Raw genomic sequence first — 21,185 nt, 5'->3', positions numbered from 1 at the left:
CGAACAGCTGACTTTTAATCACCTGTTCAATGTAAACAACTCGAAATGTTATGCTTGGTTTACATTTACGAAATCCACTCGATTTCAACTGTCAATTCCTTTGCTTAAACGTCAAATGGAATCCAATCGATTTCAGATGAGTTTTCATTTGACGTATACGCAAAGGAATTGACAGTTGAAATCGAGTGGATTTCGTAAATGTAAACCAAGCATTAACATTTTTGACCAAGAAAATTTCACAATTGCACATTTTTTAGATTCTAAAACGTAGTGGATAGGATTAAAGCATTAAATAAGTAAACGGCAATTTTAAAATTTATGTTTTTGTTCCGTTTGGTTTAAAATATCAAAAGAAACAAAAACAAATTTCATACATTTTCGGAAACAGCTGACTTTCTTGCAAGTTTTAGCAAAATGCTGTTCGATGATAACTTTCTGCAGTTTTTCTTGCTTGAGAGAGTAAAATTCACTGAGAGAGGTTGCTGGAACTGACTGCGTAATTATTGCTGGGAAAGTTATCGTACACACCTAATATTGTTGGTTATTCTGAATCATGGTACAAATACACAGGTAGCCGCATCGGCAATTGTTGGTAACATAAGATGTCAAAATTTGACATCAATTCAATGCAATTGACACATTATGTTACCATCAGCTGGCTTGATAATGCTACCTGTATTATTGTACCATGTTCTGAATGAATACTTTCCCTGGGTTTTGTCTGTCAAACATCTTAACTTTTTACATTTAAATATGGGACACAGTTTTGAAACTTTATGGTTAGAATTGCACAGATAAGTATACGTACAGCTTACAAAAATGAAGTTTAGGCTAAGTCGTCGGATTTTTTTTATCAACAACTGCACTGTGTGGTTCCTTGGGGACAAAATAACCATAATTACACAAATTTATTTTAATATAATACGCATATTTACCCTCTGTTTTTGTAACTATTTTTTATTCGTCCGTCTATATTCGTAATAATTTGGGCATTAATAGCAGCGATTTAGCCTAAACACAACGATTTTGCCTAAACTTCATTTTTGTAAGGTGTACGTATACGTATCTGTGCCACTGTATGTAATCATACATTTATTTTGGCTGCTGAAAAACATCTCTAGTTTCTCTTATGAAAATTTGAACAAATTCGATTTATCATCATTACAAATGTGTACTTTTTACTAATTTGTATTTTTGCTCTTCATCCAATTTATTGTTTTGATTTAGTACATTTAGATTATGTATGGTGTGGGTGTTTGTATGTTTTTTTTTTTATAAATAGTTTAGTTAATATTTTCATTAGTTTGATTTATATTGTTGTTGTTTTACACTTTCATTAAAATAAGAACTATATTTGAAAATAATTAAACACCAACAAATAAATACTTCACTTTCTTATCGTTGATTATCATCATCGCCCACCCACCAATACATCAACCATTGTTTTTTATGGCCAAAATTGGTGGTGTGATAAAAAGAAAAGTTTAAAAATGTATTTTCTTTAAACCACGTCTCAATTCTAAATATTCACAGGTGGGAAATTTCGTAGAAATCGAAAGCCCTCGTATAAGACTCCAATAGATACACATGGAAGAATCTTAATGGTGGTCTTTGATACAACAGTGAAATAGTGTTCTATAATTATGTAAATTCCGTGGTAAGGACTTTAATAGTAGATAATCTAAAGGTGTGCAGACCAATTATAAATTTTCACTTTCACAATCTTGCCGTACTATAAATATACAGGGAGAAGCCAACATAATAGCCCATTTAGATATGACTTCATTAGCCGGATTTTGCCCATTATCAGGTTTTATTTGCTAAATCCAGCCAAAATCTACCAGATTTCCCATACAAAAATAAATCCTCATATTGAGTGGATTTGTTTTAAATCTTGCATAAATCCTCGTATACAACTCTGTTTTTTGCAACATGTTGATAGAAAATACAAAAAGTTGCAAGCTGGCACAAGAAACAAGGTAGATGCATCGGTGAATTGCTACACTAAAAATAATTTAAAATGTAAAAATTTGTAAACAAGGCGGAAAAATTAAATTTGTTTTCATGTACAAAGTTGATTTTAATTAACCAAGACTAATGTTTACGATGTCTAAACGATAAAATAATTCGTTTATTTATTTTAGATGGGCAAACTGCGATAAAATAATTCTTTATTTGCTCATTTTCAGTATTAAACAATACATTTGTAATTTGACGTATGTTTTTTGAGACGAATCCAATTTACAAAAAATTCTTTTGACGTTTCACATTCGTTCAGATGGGCTGGTGCATCTACCTTGGTAATTGTGCTAAGAACAAAAATCAGCTGACTGCCATTTAAATCCTCCAAAATGTATATCTAAATGCAATGAGATTTGTACTGGATTTATTAAATCCAGTCGAGGATTTATAGCTAGTCTAAATGAGCAATAAGAACGAAAATTTCAAATTTGGGAAATTGAAATATGCTACAAAAGTACTTTAATAATATGCCTGTGCGTGTACTGGATAATTTGTAATAATTATTCTTTACTCAATTATTGTTCTTTTACTCAAATTTTGACAATTCTATAGTTGAAATGTTGCTAAACATTACCGTGCGAATTTGTGCAGTAAAATTTCGTAAGTAAAAGGACACACCTCTTATTAAATTTTTATGATATCCTTTTTTTTGCTCTTCTCATTTATAATTGGGCAAGATAGTGAAAGTGAGAAATCTCCCACAAGTAAACCCTTAAAATTTGACTGATATTCTTTAACAGCTCTGTGTTCATTTAAACAGAAAGGGGGGATATGGTGGAAGTGAGAAATTACCCTCAAGTGAACATTTAGAGTTAAATAATAATTGACCATTGCAAAAAAACAACGCTAATATGTATTGCTTATTTCTATTCCTTATAACAAAAAAAAAAAACTTATCCACAAAATATTATTGAAATCAACACATAAATAAAATCATTTCAAATAACATTTTTAAAAAAAAAGTTTTCATCTATTATCTAAATTTAATTAAATTATAAAGTTATAATTTTCACTTGAATTGCAAAACATACACCTTGGGACAAAGAGGAGCAAACTTTCTCTAACTAATCCTGTACGATTTTTACCAGAATAAGTAAAAAAAAAAACGAAACAGACGGCGTTGTCAGAGTTTTACTAGGCGTTTACACCAGACAATTTGTCTTCAAATACAACCCTGATTTACTAACACATTCATACATTTGTCGGCTGTCTCCCAGCTGTCCATCATTTTTTTCACGGACATACGGGTTAACAAAATTTTGACATTTTTTTGTGAAAATAAGTGAGATTATAGCTCTATTCCAGAACTAAAAAGATTTTAAAATTTTTACCACTTTTACACATTTTGCGTTCCCGTACACAAAATTTATATGAAAATCGTTTACGACTTTTACCACTTTATAAAGTACGGGAACAGGCCATATAATTGAAATGTGTTGAAAACAAAAGAACACGAATAAAAATAAAATATGCGAACGGAAAACAAAAAGAAATCAATGATTTTCATTAATAATATTACTACTGTTTTTGCAGTTGTCGGGACGCCTATGTCACGCAGGCAAGTTTTGGGATTTTGACAATCAATATATGTATGAAGTCAACTGTCCTGTCATGTGTAAACGCAGGGTTATGCACGCAAAAAAATACCTGTAACTTTTTAACAACTTTAATCATTGTTTATTTTAAAACAAGACCATTTGTTTGTTTTTCAACAAATGTTTAATCAATTACATTTACTAAAAATTCCTATACTGGAGTTGTGTACCTTACGGCCCATGAATAGATCCGACACCGCCAATGCGAACATATTGCAATGTTTCTTTACAAGTGGTGTGGTTAGACATGCCGCTTGGACTCGACGATAAAAAGAAAATAACACTATGCAACACTGAAAATGCAAAAAACTTCTAGTATGCATTTTTTGAAAGTACATATTTAGACTATAAAAACCCTAGAAGGGTTTTGTCCTGTCAGATCCAGTTCGGATTTTATGGCCTCATCTAAACCGGGCTAAATCTTCACTTTTTTTTGCATTTATCAGGCCTTTATCTCAGAAACGAATAGAAATTTGGCCTTGCTGTCTTTAGCAAATATTGTAGCCCTATACTAGTAGAACTTATCTTTTGATAAAACCACATAAGAAAAACTCCATCTAGGGCATCAAAATCTATAAAAAATAGAAAATTTTACATAATTGCTGAAATTCTGGTCAGTATCGGCTAAACTATTGGTAGTTGAACCGAGTAGCCTTTTGCAAAAATCTTCCAAATAAAGTTCTCAACAATTCCTTAGAACATTCTGAAACTCTAAAATGCTTATTTCATGTTGTTTCAGCGGTATTTTGCATCATATCTTTTACAAAACGTACTTCAAACACAGTTCACACCAACAGCTTATTCTCGCATTTCGAACTTCACTATATTATTGACATTTTTATTAAATCGTCGTTGAAAAATGTACTGAAAACAACGCCATAGAGGCATTCTACAACAATGACATGTTCTGAAGAGTTGTGTATTACATTCCAGGGAATATTTTTCCAAAAGAAAATATTTTGCATATATTTTGAAATTTGAGGCAATAAATGTAGTTTTTCGAGTTCATTATTTCTCCAAATATTTTATTCGTTTCCTTATCAACAAATTTGCTTCAGAGGTCGGAAGAAGATTCGCATTAGTTTCAGAGATATAGCCCCGAATTTCTTTAAAAACTCAATATTTAACCATATTTAGATGGTGCCATAAAATCCGTGCTGGATCTGACACAACAAAACCCAACTCGGGTTTCTTGTCGTTTGGGTCTGTACTTTCAAAAAATTCTTAGTTCGAGTTGCATTCATTGATATGACGGTTGTCTCCCCTTGTTTCCTCAGAAAGGTTCGTAAGAAATGCAGCCTAATTCTGAACGTTAGTTTTCTCAATTTCTCCTTTAAGTTAAAACTCTGGGGGGAGTTTGCATTCAAAATAAGGCTAACCATCGAAAGCCTTATTGTGCTCTTGCTCCAATATATCAGAAAGAATAGACTTGGCCACGAAATAACTTGTATTGCTGTAAACAGAACCGCGTTGCGTACCATAGGCTAAATTTTCTAAATCATACTAAAATTTTGTGAGGGAAGTCTGTTGAAGACATCTGATTTGGGTACATGTTTGTCCTTCTTGGAACTTGAAAATTTCCAATGCAAAATTCGTGAGTTATCGTGATCGTCCGTCATTTCAATTGTTGCCGGTAGGGTCTGCGATATTTTTGGGCCATTATCAGTGCAAGTATGGGCTTGCTTACGAAAAAAGTTATACCGTCGTAATAGGAGCTGCGAGAACTGCCTGTTGTAACATGTATATCTAATTATATTAAAAGTTTTTTAACTCAATATGTTCAAATAATTTAAAAACTGGTTAATTCAGTATGGCAGACTTCTGTAACGTCAGTTGCTTTGTTAATTTCTGCTGTGATACAGAATTAATGCGAAGTATTGTTATCCCAAACGTCACTAATAGGCATTTAAAACGCAGAATACACACAAAATAAGCACCAGGTAGAAAACTGATGCATTATATAGACCTATATAGTCCACTGAAATGCCTAAAGACGTAATTAAATTTTAGGTTTGTCCTTGTACTTTCTCAGTAAATATTGCTCAGTAACTTCTTTTTAGAGAGTAAAGCATTTTATACTCTTTCAAAGGAAAAAATTAAAAAAGTAAAAAGACAACATTCAGTAACAATTTTCAATTTGTTTACTATTTACTATTATGATATTAAAATATTTTAAACTTTTGACAACTGCCTAAAGCTACAAAATGTTACTGAACAAAATTCCTTCAGTAAAAATTATAAGTTCTCAGTAATAAAAAACAAGTTTCTCAATTCATTCTCTTTTACTGAACGTTTGTGTAAAAAAACAACATTCAGTAATAATTTGTAATAATTATTACAAATTATCGAGTACGCAGACACACTTTTTATAAAATAAGGCCATGTTTATATTGTAGCCTATTGCAGGGTTAACAGGGTTATTTGAAATATAAGCAATGAAATTGACATTTGAAACGCAGTGGGTTTGTTAAATTCGGCTGTATATAAACAACTGTTGGGTAGAAATGGTCGGCCTCATACACAAAAGTGTAAAAAATACATGAGTCTCTCGCCCCTCCATTAATATAAACCTACTATAAGAAGGTGTGTACGATAACTTTCCCAGCAATAATTACTCAGTTAGTTCCAGCAACCTCTCTCAGTGAATTTTACTCTCTCAAGCAAGAAAAATTGCAGAAAGTTATCGAACAGCATTTTGCAAAAACTTGCAGAAAGTCAGCTGCTTCCCAAAATGTATGAAATTTGTTTTCTTTTGATATTTTAAACCAAACGAAAAAAAAAAAACATAAATTTTAAAATTGCCGTTTACTTACTTAATGCTTTAGTCCTATCCACAACGCTTTAGAATACAAAAAATTGTGCAATTGTGAAATTTTCTTGGTCAAAAATGTTAACATTTTGAGTTGTTTACATTGAAAATGTGGTTAAAAGTCAGCTGATCAGTCAGGGACAAATTTTCCCAGCAAAAATTTGCAAGTTCTCAGTCACAAAACTCTCCAAACGCTCTCTTTTGCTGGATAATTCTGTTATCGAACAGCATTCAGTAAAAATTTGTACGAATTTGTACAAATTTGGTCTGTTCCAGAACTGCAAGAATCTACTAATTTTTACCATTTTCCCCGATAACATAAAGGAAAAAATGTTATCGTAGTAAAAAGTAGTAGCTTCTTGCAGGTTCTGGAACAGAGCAATTATTGGGTTATCGTACACACCTATAATAGATGCTTACAAAGCAACTGACGTTTCGAAAGAAAGCCTTTATTAACTCAACTGCCTCAGCAACTTTAGAGCTTTTTACCGGGTTAACCTCCTTCTTTCGATGAAATGCTTAAGGAATTATATAAATTACGAATTTAAATCATATGCTATTAGTGTTGCTATGATATTCATATAAGGAGCTAGTCAAACTAGGTTGGATAGGAACACCGAACCTACTTGGGGGTGGTGGACATTTTAAAGTCAGAAATTTCCCAAATATGTAGAAAATCGACACCATAATTGGATGGTTTTACCTTGAAACTCTCGTCAGAGGCCCCGCATTTAGGCGGTTAGCATGTAAAAGAAATGTTTAAGAATGCGCCAAGAAAGGTGTGATAACAAGGTATACATGAAAGAAATCCATAGGCAAAAGTTGGGAACTGAGATCACCATGGCAATGATGAATAAAAATTCCATGCGGAATTTGTTCCCTTTCCCCAATTTTGTATTTTCGTATTTATGCCCTAAAGGGGAATATTTTTGTCGATTAGGCGAGAATATTCCACAATTAGGTGATTCTAGTAGTTTTCCAAGTTTTAAAATATAGACTTTTTAAGACTTTAAACTTTTTAAATAATTTTCCACGCCGAAAAATTCCGAGGGAAATAAGCATGATTGTCCTGCACAAGTCATATTCTCCTCCTCTAAATGGTATAGAGATTTATACCGATGGTCCTAAGATGGAAAGTGGAAGAGGTCTACGTGGTGACTATATAAGTGGCCCTTAAATCACACAGGTTCTTCAATCTGTGACAGTCTTATAACCTAGACAGACGGCAGCGTTTGCTTTAACTGCCTTAAATCAAATTAATTCGTGAATTATCCACATTCTTAATGCACAAAATCAAACTGAATTTATAATAGATTTAGGTATTTCAATATGACAATACCGTAAAAGAGAACCCATATTCATGCTCTGAGACACAAGGAAAACAACAAATTACACGGCAAACAACAACAAAACAGTTGTTTACCAGTAATCAGCTGTTTCGTAAATGCAGAAATTGTCCTCCGTCAGACTAAAATCAAATGCAGATCTCAATGCAAATTAACGCTGCCGTCTGTCTAGGGCAGTGTCGCCCAAGATTTACCATCAATGTTTTAGTATACTTGTATGTATGGGTGAAACAAACCAACAACCACATGATGTTTTTATTCATGCACACTGTAAGTGAGAGAGAGAAGCAAATGCAAAAACAACGCAGTGGGCGCCCTCACTATACTTCATTGCAAAGAAGCTCGTGACTGGTCTAGGGTATTAGATTGCAAGAACAGCTGACTTTCGAAACGTCAGTTGCTTTGTAATTTTTAAATTTCGTATTTCCGTTGCTCACTAATCCGTTTTTCCTACATTGCAGCAGCGAATGTATTAGAAATAAAAGTGATGCATGTTTCCTGTGACGTTTTGAAATACATAGCTTTGCGGTTGTTAAGTATATGCAACACAGGCATTTGAAAAGCAACTGACGTTTTCGATGTCAGCCAACGCCTTAGGGGCCCTAAAACCAATCATAACTTTGCAACCTTGAAGTAAATGAAACAGCGTTTCGCGAATCGGAGTCAAACTACGTTGTAATCGATAACTGGGTCATGTCACCTTTGTGTCATGCGGCTGGTTAGAACGACACTATCGGAATAAGCGTTTAGGTTTGACAGAGCGAACCCAGTTGCACTGTTTCCATCGACTTTAAATGCGGAACCACCTCTTAATGAACAAGTCCGAACAAAAATAAGCTTCATGAATAATCGCAAATCACATTTGCGGCACATCATCAGGCTGGTAGATTTGCCACAACGAATCCTGTTTCAAGGTTTCCAAGACAATGTGACCAATCCTTTCCAAATGCGGAACGCCTATGTAATTAGAAAGAAGAACCTGAGACCATAGAACACTTAATCTGTCCCTGTCCAGTGCTCTCGACCAAGAAGAGACTGCTATCAAGGGGAACATACAATTCAATTTCTCACAACCTTTTGTGGAGTTCTGTCTTAAAAGTTTGCATCTCTTTGCCAAAGATCTACAATGACTGCTACGACACGATATTACCGCACCATGCTACATGACAAACACTTTCATCTCTTAATTCTTATGTTTTTTTAATATCTTCTCTCTTTCCACAATAACTACTTTCTGTGACATCTCTTTCAGCACTTTCTATAATGAACGCAATGGACCACAAGGTCTCCGAGTGAAGTAGGTCTAAGGAGTCGATTATGCATTGTCAGCACAACTGAGATGAAATGTTGTATTATTGATTTCAACCCAACTGGGTTGTCGATAAACGTGTTATCGAACAGTGTTTTTTCAAACTTGTGAACTCTACGTTAATGCAAAAGGCAAAATACGTAAAAAAACTATTTTAAAATGATAAGTTCAGTGGAATTATTTTTTGATGATGAAGAAAATGTACAGGAGATGACATCTATTAGAAGAAATTTGAGGGACAAGTCGAATCCATTGGAATTGCCATCTGTACTGTATGTTGAAGCTCATGTTGGAAAGATCTGTATAATCAGTAAATTATTTTAGGTTTAAGGCGTATTTTCGATTGAAAAGGATGCCGTAGTTTACATTGTGGAAACGTTAAAGCAATACCCCCACCTTTAAAAGTGTGCCCTGCGTTGAGATTTTTTGCGGAGGGAAGTTTCCAAAAGTCCCATGACAATGATTACAACAATTGCATGACTCGATCTATATTGTCGAACGTATTGAAGGAAGTTGTTCACTTGATAGAGGACAAATTGTGCCAAAATTGGATCGTTTCGAAATTGTCGGTGGAGGAAAAAAGACAAAACAAAAATCATTTTTATTCAAAAACAAAAGTCCCTGGTGTACATTGCACTTGCACTCAATTTATAAATTAATATTTGAAACTGTTGTTTTATTGTTGTTCATGATAATTTTGATACACAAAATTAATTCATCATGTAAATAAACAACAATTGTTATGAAAATATTTATTTCCTTTCAATTTTACTTCTTGTTTCTTCGAAAATATTCACTGCAACTGAAAATAAGTGGTTGCTGAAAAATAGCCAGTTCGTCAACTGAGATTCGCAACTTCAGTTGAAGGTTGCCATACATAAAGTAATTTAAACAACTGACAACTCCACTCAACGACTCCACTATCGATAATCGACCCCTTAATAACAAAGGCTACATACACATCCTTTTGCCTAACCTATTCATTTATATAGAATAAAAACTAGGCCAAAATTGCAGAAAAATACAACTAAAACTCCCAAAGGGTTTTTACATGAATTAATTATCCATGGTATTTTTATAGGTAAACTCAAATATAAAATCAATAAAAACTCTAAGCAAGCTCTAAAACTCCTCTCTAACACTCCGCTAAACAAAAAAGTAAAGAAATAAGAAAAAATCAAAATAAATGTTTTTTTTGGTTTTTAATTTATGCAAACTAAATAATAGTTTATTTTATTGTTCTTTTTTGTTGTTGTTGTTGATTGTGGTTTTCATTTTGGCTTAAAAAAAGAAAACATAGTATTCTGTTTCATCAGTTTTTTAAGGATGTTTTTTTTTCAAATATTTCATTTCGCTTTTGTTAATTTGAAATGATTTTCTTTAGATGCTATTTGCTATTTTGTTGATTTTATTTTTAATAATAAATTGGTTTACTAGTGACCAGATAAAGGTAAAAATAATATTAGTAATGCAGTAGCAGTTGTTGTTGTATAAATTAAATTATATATAAGAAGAAAAAAAAAATAAAGAGACATTTTGGTTTGTGTTGTTTTTTTTTGTTTTCTCATAAAAAGGAAAAAAATAATTAATTGATAATTAGAAACTTGATACATGTGATATTTCGGGGTCGATTATGGATAGCAAACCAACTCCGGTTGAGTTGCCGACAGAAATTTAATAATAGAAATTTCCATTTCCGCAATGAAATTCATACTTTTTTACATTTAAATTAATAGCTGAAGGTTCAAAACACTGATATTGAATGGATTTAACAAAAATTTCCGTCGTTTCAGTTGGCAACGCAACTACTGTTGATGAGTTGCTATCCATAATCGACCCCTTCTTCTTATTTGCTTTTTCAAATAATGAAAAAATAAAATTAAATAATAAACAAAAAAAAAATTAATTCTTTCTTTTTTTGCTTTTGTTTTGTTTGTGTGAGAAAATTATAAAAACAAAATATAATTTTCTTTCAATTTCTTTTTCTTTCTTTTTTTAAATAACAGAAAAAACACTTAAAATTATTTAGGTTTTTTGTTTTGTTTCTTTGTTTGTTAATAGTTTAACACTATTATTATGATTATTTGTTTTTATTAAATTTTAATTAATTACTTTGTTTTAAATTAAAAAAAGGCGGTGGTTTTTCTTTGAAGAAATAATTATAATATGTAATAATATAATAATAATTAATTAATTAAGAGTAAATCATTGATGAATTACACGAGAGATATATGTTGTATGTGTTGTTTATGTTTTTGTATGTTTGTAGTAAAGTGAATGAAAAAAAAAATAATAATTATGTTATTAAAATTAACATTACTTTCTCCTAGTAGATTTTTGTTGTTTGTTTGTTTCTTGTTTTAGGATTTTGTTGCTCTAGTTTTAATAATAGTATATTAATTGTTTTTATTTAATTTTTCTTTTTTTTCATTGTATTCAGTGTTTGTTTTTGTGTTGTTGTTTGTATGCTAATAATTGTTCTTTTTAAAACTATTATTGGTTCTATTGTTTTTGTTGATGATTGATTGATTTGTTGTTGTTGTTTGCGGTGTTTGTAATTATGAGTTACATAAACGAACAAAATTTTTTTTATAATAATACACATCTTTTACTTCTAATTTGTTGTAGTAGTTCTTTTTCATCCTCGTTTGTTTTGTAATTATGAGTCACATAAACGAAAGAAAAAATTAATAATAATACATATTTTTACTTCTAATTTGTTGTAGTTCCTCTTTTTCATCCACGTCTTGTTGTTGTTTGTTAAAAAAATTTAACAAAAAAGCACACACTGGCAGCAGTTTAAAAATATCTAAAAAGAAATAAAGCAGAAAAACGAAAACATTACGATTAAATTGAAATAAAAATAATTATACATGTTTAATCTTTGTTAATGACAATAAGACAGTAGCGTAGCCAGCCCATAGGGCCTGTTCCAAAAACATCAGTACATAAGCTACTATCAGTTTCTTTATACCTAAAAATTTTGCAGTTTAAGGACTATTCTCGAATGCCTTTGAAATGGTAATCATAGGAAGTTTTTGTGTTTCCTATTACAACGGTATAAATTTTATCTCGAGGATGTTCATACCTCCTATGACAACAAACTCTACACATAGCAATAGTTCTTCAAAAACTTAGACCGAATCTTGATTTACGTCATCTTCGAACTTGATCTACGTCAGTCAATTCCTTTCCTGAATATTTCAATTTCACATTTCACGGGTTCTTCAATACTGGATTGATCATATTAGATCACGGTGTCGACTAGTTGCTTCTGCAAAACCAACATACCTATTAGCCAACAAGCCAACAACAATTGTAACTTAAGGCCTGCGTACATAAGCTGCCTTGCCTGCTTACCTTGCTTACTTCTGATAAAAATTTCATTTTTCATTTCATTTATTCATCAATTGTAATATAAAAAGCCAACATGGCCAATAACTTATATTAATCACCACGAGCTTTAAAATGATACCCATATTGCCCAAGTAAAAATAGTAAAATATCAAGACCCATATCTCGGGAAGTATGTACTTCCCCCGGAAAAGTTATATATCGCTTTGATCAGGGTCCCAAGGACTACCTATGTTGAAAATTTCAGCCCGATCCGAGAGGTGCCCATAAATAAGTAATGGTGTTAAAGTCAAGATATCATCCATTTGGCGAGAGGCCACCGCATAAGCCAGATAAACCATTTATCATCATCTCTCTTATCCAAAGCACTGAGGCAATTGAATTATGTCGATAATAACTCTCAAAGATAAGACCTTGTTGCAATGGTATGGTCACCAGCCTTGCACACTGATTTACACAACATTATACACATTATACAACAACAACTGAATTCTAGGATCCGATTCCCGAGCCAAACAACATCACGTTGTCCTGAATATTTCACCCATTTAAAACATTTCTTTAGATCATTCAAGGCCAGAAGAGACAAACAACATTTATGACGGTAATATGCACTTGTGCTGCTTGCGCTAAAGCTGCTAATTTCCAATGTCATGGACATTATTGCTGTAGATACACCGTTCGGACTGGGCGATAAAATTATGTTCCATATTATTGAGGAAATATAAATCGAGATGCTCTCACTGATATGAGAGAAGTATCCTCCATTCCATATGAGATGTTTGTTGGAACATGTGTATGTAAAAACATAATAACATCACAACACGCCACATTCATACATATCCATAGGCTTAAGCAGAACAGACTGTGCAATAGAACAGTCTTTTTATACCCTCAGCCTTTAGGCTAGAAAGGGTATATACACTTTCATACGGGCAAAATGTGCCTTATCGAAATAATGGTTTTAGACACCAAGTATATTTGGACGAAATGTGTTTCAGAAAATTTGGAGTTGATTTAGCAATGTCCGTCTGTCTGGCTGGCTGGTGCGCACGTTAACTCTCGAACGGACGAACCGATTCGCTTCAAATTTCCGGTACCTCCCACACAAAAGTTCGAAAATGTTCGGAAAATTTGTGCCCACGATAACTCTTGAAGGGAGCAACCGATTTGGTCCATACTTTGCCCATCGTGAAATGTTAATTATTTAATCATGTATTTTTTTGTTTGGCTTTAGATCAGAATAATTAAAAAACAATGGGTTTTGTTTTTTACATAATTTTCATTTTCCAATATTTCGACTTTCTTTGAAAGCCATCATCATCAGCAGAATAAAAATAAATGAAAAATCCCTGATGATGACTTTCAAAGAAAGTCGAAATATTGGAAAATAAAAATTATGTAAAAAACAAAACCCATTGTTTTTTAATTATTCTGACCTAAAGCCAAACAAAAAAATACATGTTTAAAACAGTCCAAAGGTCAACTATAAAAATAGCAATTAATTATTTAATGTTATTATTTAATACAATAATATTTTAAGAAATTATTTTAAGAATTTTTAATGTTTACTTATAAAAAATGGAGTAGTTTTTCCTGTTTAAGGTTTAGCTTAATGCGTACATACATATATTGTAATTTTTTTATTTATGGGCCCCATCGCCTCAAATTACATGTGAAATAAATGAAATGAAAAAATGAAATGAAAATGAAATGTGTACCAGACTTAGATGCTATTCCAATATGGACTCAATCGGCCCACTCGTTTAAGACCTGCTCTCGAATCGCTTTGATTTTTGTTGCAACAACTTGTATTCACTTCCCCCCATATGACGGTACAAGTTTCATCAGGGGCAAGTGCATACTTCCTGAGAAAATGGCCGGAAAGGTGCAAAAAGCCCTTATGACACCTTGGTAGTGGTTGGAGCGCAAGATAAATCTCGAACAGATCTGTCGATTCGGTCCAAAATTTCGCCTTCGTAATATTTTATCAAAACATAGATTAAATTCGAAGATGGGCTATATCGGTCCACTCCTTCAGGTACCTCTTCCACAAAACTTCAAAAATGTTCGGAAAAAATTTGCGCACGATAACTCTTAAAGGGAGTGACCCATGTAATCCATACTTTGAACATCCTAATATATCTACCAGATATACATAGATCAGGTTCGAATATGGACTATATTTGTCTACTCCTTCTGGTACCTCTCACACAAAATTTCGGGTAAGTTCACTTTAAGACCTGCTCTCGAATCACTTTGAGTTTTGTTGAAGCGATTTGCATTTGCTACCTCCATTACGACGTTAAAGGTTTTTTCTTGGGAAAACAGCCCGAAAGGTGTAAAAACCCCTATGTCACCATATGTGGCGGTCGGACAGCACGATAACTCTCGAACTGTTCAACCGATTTGGTCCAACATTTGGTCTTCGTCATATTATATCCAAACTTAGTTTCATGGGCAATACCGGTCCACAACTTTCGGTACTTCTCGCCAATATTTAAAAAACGTCATTAAAATGATAGGAAGATATCACTTGAATGGGGCAACCAACTTGGCACACACTTTGGTCTCCTAATATTTTGTCCAAATTTAGTTTAACTTCTAAAATGGCCCATATCGGTCCGCCCTAAGGGAACCTCCCCCACAAAAGTTCAACATTTTTGTCTTAGTGCAGTTAATTCCTAATCCATATTTTTGTCGGCATGTTCAAATGTCCAAAAAGGGCCACAAAATTCTGAAGAGACCTTAAATACATTCGATCTGTCCGGAGGTGAAAGTTTCGCTTCACATTGGCTGAGGTTATATATCTGTCGGCAAAGCCAACTGACACTTTGTTACTTGTTAACACGTTCGCGGACGTGAATGCTATAGCATTCCGATGCAAAATGACGTGAATGCTATAGCATTCACATTGTCAGCCAATTTTTGTTCATTTATTTGTATACAATCTTAAGTTTTGGTGATTAATATACATAATACGATTTATTTCAACAAGATACATTCTATTATAAATAAAAAATAATAATAATACTCAATAATTAATAAATAAAAACAAAAAAACTAATTCCGAAAATAATTGGGTGTCATGTTTTTCACCTCTCTGAATTTGCTTGCGTCCGCGAACGTGTTAACGTTGGATTATCAACTATTTGTGTGGACGCCAGTCATACATGGAATTCATATGTTAGAATTCGAGGCTCGGTAGAGTGAAACGGAGAGGTGCGAAGAAAGCGGTAATATCCCCGGCACTGTTTAACAAATCAGTCGACGAGGATTTAAACAGAAAAGTCTATGACATAGAAAACTGTCGCAGACGTTTGAGAACATCGAGCAAACCAGCCGCTGGTCTAGTTTGTAACTTTGTAAAAATTAGAAGCTCCCCAGAGTTAAATCGGGAGTTTCCTTGCGAGGTGTGATATTTCTGGAACTGTTTAATAGGACTTAACCAGAAGAGGTCTGTTATGTACAGTGTTGGTGGCGCTTGAGGACGACATCGAGCAAACTATCTTCTGGCCACTGAATGTATAGGTAGACGAACGAATAATTCCGACCAAAAACATAATCACAAAACCTTCTAGATCACATATAACGGGATAGGTCGATCTATTGTTGTTGTTATAGCAGCACCTACGTAGAAGCATAGGTTTGATGCTGGGTGTGGTATCACAGCAGCTGTTCGAATATGAAAAGTCAAAAAAATATTTTTGTTGCAATTTCCCCAACAAGTTTTGACATAACAGTCAACTTATCGAGATGGGATCTTATTTTGGGAGTCATATCTTTTCGATAGATATCGCGCCCACTAGTCATTTCAGTGGGTCATCGTATAACTTATGGACCAGTATGCCAGGAAACATGGACTTGTAAGCAGGACAACAACGAACAGCATCAGCATACATTTGCAAAGGATCTTCGAACAGGCCTTAAACTGCACTTAGACACAAATGTTGACTTTTGTGGAGGAGGTACCCTAAGTTACATCCACTTTAGAACTTAAACTAAATTTGGAAAAAATATTAAAAATATTAGGAGATCCAAAGTTTGGACCAAATTTGTTCTAGAGATATCGTGTATATCATTTAAGTGACATTTTTAAAAATTCGGGGGAACTGAAGGAAGTTGTGGACCGGTATTGCCTAACTTTGAACTGAAAGTATGACAAAATATCAGGAAGGCCAAATCGGTTAGATCGAGAGTTATCATGCTATCCAGCCACTACATATGGTGTCATAGAGGTTTTTTTACCTTTTGGGCTATTTTTTTAAGAATTCAATTGGTAAGGGCTGGGGACTGAAAGCACAAGTCATCCAGCCCCTGGCGGAAACTCTATGGTTTCGGGTCAATCCGGTACGAAAGCACCCGCTGCCGTGGGATTGATATGTCGATCTGTGGCAATGCCATGCGGCGCTGGTATGGTACGCGATCACAAGCGGAACGCAATGGAAGTATATACAGAAGTATCACAACGCTATCCAGCGAACAACGATAAGGTGCCTCTTCATGTCATCAGTGCACTATTTACACGAGGACCCGAAGGTTCTTTTCATACGTCAGTATAGATCGGTCTATGCTAAGCTATGCAGCGCCAAGTATAAGTGCGACGCAATAGAGCATTCAGACTTATCAGAACTGCAACAGGTTGCCTCCTTCGAGAGTTAACCTGCATGAGGAGACGAAGATTATTCCCGTATATTAGTATAATGATATGCTTTCGGTGGAGTACCTTTTTTGTGTTTAACCTTGAGAGTCATCCTAATCATCATATGGGTGACCCACTAGACATGTCAGGAAGGATCTTCATGATCTAGATTGCCTTTGGTTCATTATATCGCGAATTATGGTATGGAGTACCTTCTATGGAAGTTTCATAATAAAGCATTTAAACTGTATTTAAGGGAAAGTTTTGAACTTTTGTGAGAGAGCTAATCCGACGTTTGAAAGCAATTTTATGATTAGCAACGTTTCAGTCAACTTGGATTCTAAATTCGTAAGTTATCGTACTCATCAATCATTTAGTTAGTGCTGGCATTGTATTTTAGAACTTTTGATTTATGCTCTCAGAAAGTATGGATTTGCCCCAAAGGGAAATGTGCTTTCGTAAAAACGCCAATAGGGCAATTTGCTGCAAATAAATCAAAACGATTAAAGACATGTCCTTGTTGTGCACTTTTTTTAGAAATTGCAATTTTTTGTGGGAGGCGTGGAAACCTATTGTCCGAATATTCTTTATTCGGCCTATTCTATTGTTAAATATTACGATGTGCAAAGTTTGGATCAAATCTGTTACTTCCTTCGAGAGTTATACGGCGTTTAGATTATAGTTTTTTGCAGGGTTAACCTTCTTTATGAGGATTTATTTGAAGTATACACAATGGAAATGACATTTGAAACCCAGACCCACTGGGTTAACCCGGTTATATGTAAACGGCCTATTATCATTCGCACCATTTTATAGAAAATGTTTAATTTTTTGTGAAAGGTAACCGAAGAGATGTATTGATGAAAATATTACGAGGAGAAAAAGTTGGACGAAATCGGTTAATCTGTTTGAGAGTTGTCGTGCGCACCTGTCAGACAGCAGACAGGCATATTTTTATAGTGTTAAAGAAGTTTTTAAAACTTTGAGAGGCTAGAAGGGTAACATATTCCACGAAAATGTTGTTTGAAGGGTTGTCGGTAATATTGCATAAAACACTATATACCTAACATACAAGGATTTTAAGAAATATTCAACTCGATCATGAATTATAAAGTTTCGTTACTTTTGACTCTCTGTCATTGCAACATATGGGAGAAAGTGAGGGAGTTCATATTCATCATCAGGCTGATTGGGCCGTATGCTACCCAAAGAGTTAAAAAGGGGAAATATTGTTCTCTGTACTTAGTCCACCTTCTAACGTGTAATGTGTCTTCTATTTTTCCTTCCTCTTTCATATTCTACCCTATTTTTTTAAAGTAATTTTAGATATAATTTTTAGTTTTACAGTTAAAAAGATATGCAAAATTTGTTTCATATAAGAAAAAAATAATAATTTATTTTGGTTTTTAATAATAATTTGTTCAACAACTTACCTTAAAATTAAATTGTTTTTATTTGCATTAAATTTTTGGCTCTAAATTTCACTAGATTATTAATTATTATATGTAAGAATAATTATAATAAAAAAGTCGATTTGATTTCTTTGTTGTTTGCAAAAACATACAGACAAACATCTATGTGATGTGTATGTTGTATGTATGTAGTTGTAGTTGATTGATGATGTGTGATAAAGTTTGGAGCTGAGTTATTGTGGTGGTGGTGGTATTTCTTGATTATGTCTGAAAAACTCCCAAAAATCAGGCATGTTTAAAACACTCATTTGGATTTTAATTTGTTCAATTGCATTCTTAGTCTTTACACGTTTTTTATTGTTAATGGTGCATGTTTCTTGTTTTGGATATGCTTGCCATGAAGACGACCTTCACCCATTTTCGCACATTTTGTATTTCTTGGGAGTTAATTTTCCTTTTATTTATTGTTCAATCGAGGGTGGTAGTATGAGTGCTGCCTTCTTCTTCTTCTTTGTTATAATTTTCCAATACATATCTTATTGCATATGTATATTATTGGTTATAAACATTTTGTTACACTATATATTCAATATATATGTTTAGTTTTTAATTGTTTGTTTGGTTTTCTTTTTTGTTTTTCAAAAATATTCTTACAAATCTTCCTCTTCATCTTCAGGACCAGCTATAATTGATTCGTTGGGATCATACATAACCATATCATCGTCATCATCATCAGCATTGCCAATTAATGCCTCATCGGGATCATCGGCTTCAAATTCATCATCATCACCATCAATACCGCCACCACCACCACTACCAAATTTGGTGCGCTTTCTTTTGGCATTGGGTAATTTATCCAATGTATTCGATTTACGTTTGGTAATGCCTGGAAAATCATCATCCAACAAGACTTTTTCAACATCTTCGATATCTTCAAAGGTAGCGTTTTGCAATTGTTTCAAACGCAATTGTTCCAATTCTTCGGGTGAACGTTTCTTACGGAATTCATAGACAAGCGGGAATATGTGTTCAATGGCATTTTGAACATGTGCAACACTAGCAGCTGTAATGAAGAACAAACAGAAGAGAAGAAAATTAGAAATGGAAGAAGAAGAAAACTACTTGAATTTTGAATAATACAATAAAATAAGCAATTTAATAATTCAAACTCTTCAAAAACACAATGGAACAAGTAAATTGTTTGCACAATAATGCGTAGTGGTGGGGGGACTCCTCCTAACTATGAACAGATCCCTCATTTAACAAGTAAAAAAGTGTCAGTCGGCTTTGCCGACAGATATATACCCTCAGCCAATGTGAAGTGAATCTTTCACCTACGGACAGATCGAATGTATTTAAAGTCTCTTCAGAATTTTGTGACCCTTTTTGGCATTTGAACTTGCCGACAAAAATGTGGATTAGGAATTAACTGCATTAAGACACAAATGTTGAACTTTTGTAGGGCAGGTACCCTTAGGGAGGACCGATATGGGCCATTTTAGAAGTTAAACTAAATTTTGATAAAATATTAGGAGATCCAAAGTTTGGACTAAATTGGTTGCCCCGTTCAAGTGAAATCGTCCTAGCATTTTAGAGAAACTTTTTAAATATTGGGAAGAAGTACCGAAAGTTGTGGACCGGTATTGTCCATGAAACTAAGTTTGGATATAATATGACGAAGACCAAATGTTGGACCAAATCGGTTGAACAGTTCGAGAGTTATCGACCGCCACATATTGTGACATAGAGGGTTTTAACAACTTTCGGGCTGTTTTCCCAAGGAATATGGGCTTGCCCCTGAAAAAACTTTTACCGTCGTAACGAAGGTAGCGAATGCAAATCGCTTCAACAAAAATCAAAGTGATTCGAGAGCAGGTCTTAAAGTGAAATTATCCGCAATTTTTGTGTGAGATGTACCAGAAGGAATAGACAAATATAGTCCATGTACTAGGATGTGCAAAGTATGAATTACATCAGTCACTCCTTTCACGAGTTATCGTGCGCAAAATTTTTCCGAAGATTTTTGAAGTTTTGTGGGGGAGGTACTTGAAGTAGTGCACCGATATAGCCCAATCTTCGAATTTAAACTATGTTTTGATAAAATATTACGAAGGCCAAATTTTGGACCGAATCGACAGATCCGTTCAAGAGTTAACTTGCCCTCCAATCACTACACAAGGTGTCATAGGGGCTTTTTGCAACTTTCCGGTCATTTTCTCGGGTAGTATGAACTTGCCCCTGATGAAACTTGTACCGTCGTATGGGGGAAAGTGAATACAAGTTGTTGCAACAAAAATCAAAGCGATTCGAGAACAGGTCCTAAACTGAACTTATCCCAAATTTTGTGTGGGAGGTACCCGAAGAAGTGGACCGATTAAGTCCATATTGAAACCTCATTTAAGTCTGGTATAAATTTCACGATGTGCAAAGTATGGACCAAATCGGTTACTGCCTTCAAGAGTTAACGTGCCCACAAATTTTCCGAACATTTTGGAACTTTTGTAGGGGAGGTACCGGAAGGAGTGGACCGATAAAGCTCATCTTCGAACTTAAACTAAGTTTGGACAAAATATTACGAAAGCCAAAATTTGAACCGATTCGTTTCATCCGTTCGAGAGTTATCGTACGCACCAGCCAGACAGACGGACGGACATTGCTCAATCGACATACTTGGGATCTAAAACACTATTTCGATG

The 21,185-nt window shown here is 33.9% G+C and overlaps 1 protein-coding gene across 8 annotated transcripts in view; it reads right to left on the bottom strand.

Annotated features, from left to right (window-relative positions):
- Nucleotides 1-18,944: 18,944 nt before the first annotated feature.
- Trf2 (TATA box binding protein-related factor 2) overlaps nt 18,945-21,185 on the bottom strand; it is a 67,468-nt gene continuing 65,227 nt past the window's right edge. For all 8 annotated transcript variants that reach the window (XM_073976730.1, XM_073976723.1, XM_073976731.1 and 5 more), the window contains exon 6: nt 18,945-19,552. In XM_073976730.1, the coding sequence (XP_073832831.1) occupies nt 19,140-19,552 (413 nt within the window). In that variant the 3' untranslated portion in view covers nt 18,945-19,139. The remainder of the gene's footprint in view (nt 19,553-21,185) is intronic.

The sequence above is a fragment of the Musca autumnalis genome, unplaced genomic scaffold, assembly GCF_047663935.1.
Source record: "Musca autumnalis isolate F117 unplaced genomic scaffold, ASM4766393v1 scaffold_3, whole genome shotgun sequence".
Classification (NCBI taxonomy): domain Eukaryota; kingdom Metazoa; phylum Arthropoda; class Insecta; order Diptera; family Muscidae; genus Musca; species Musca autumnalis.
Note: the sequence above shows the minus strand (reverse complement) of the source record. Positions and strands in the feature narration are given on the sequence as shown.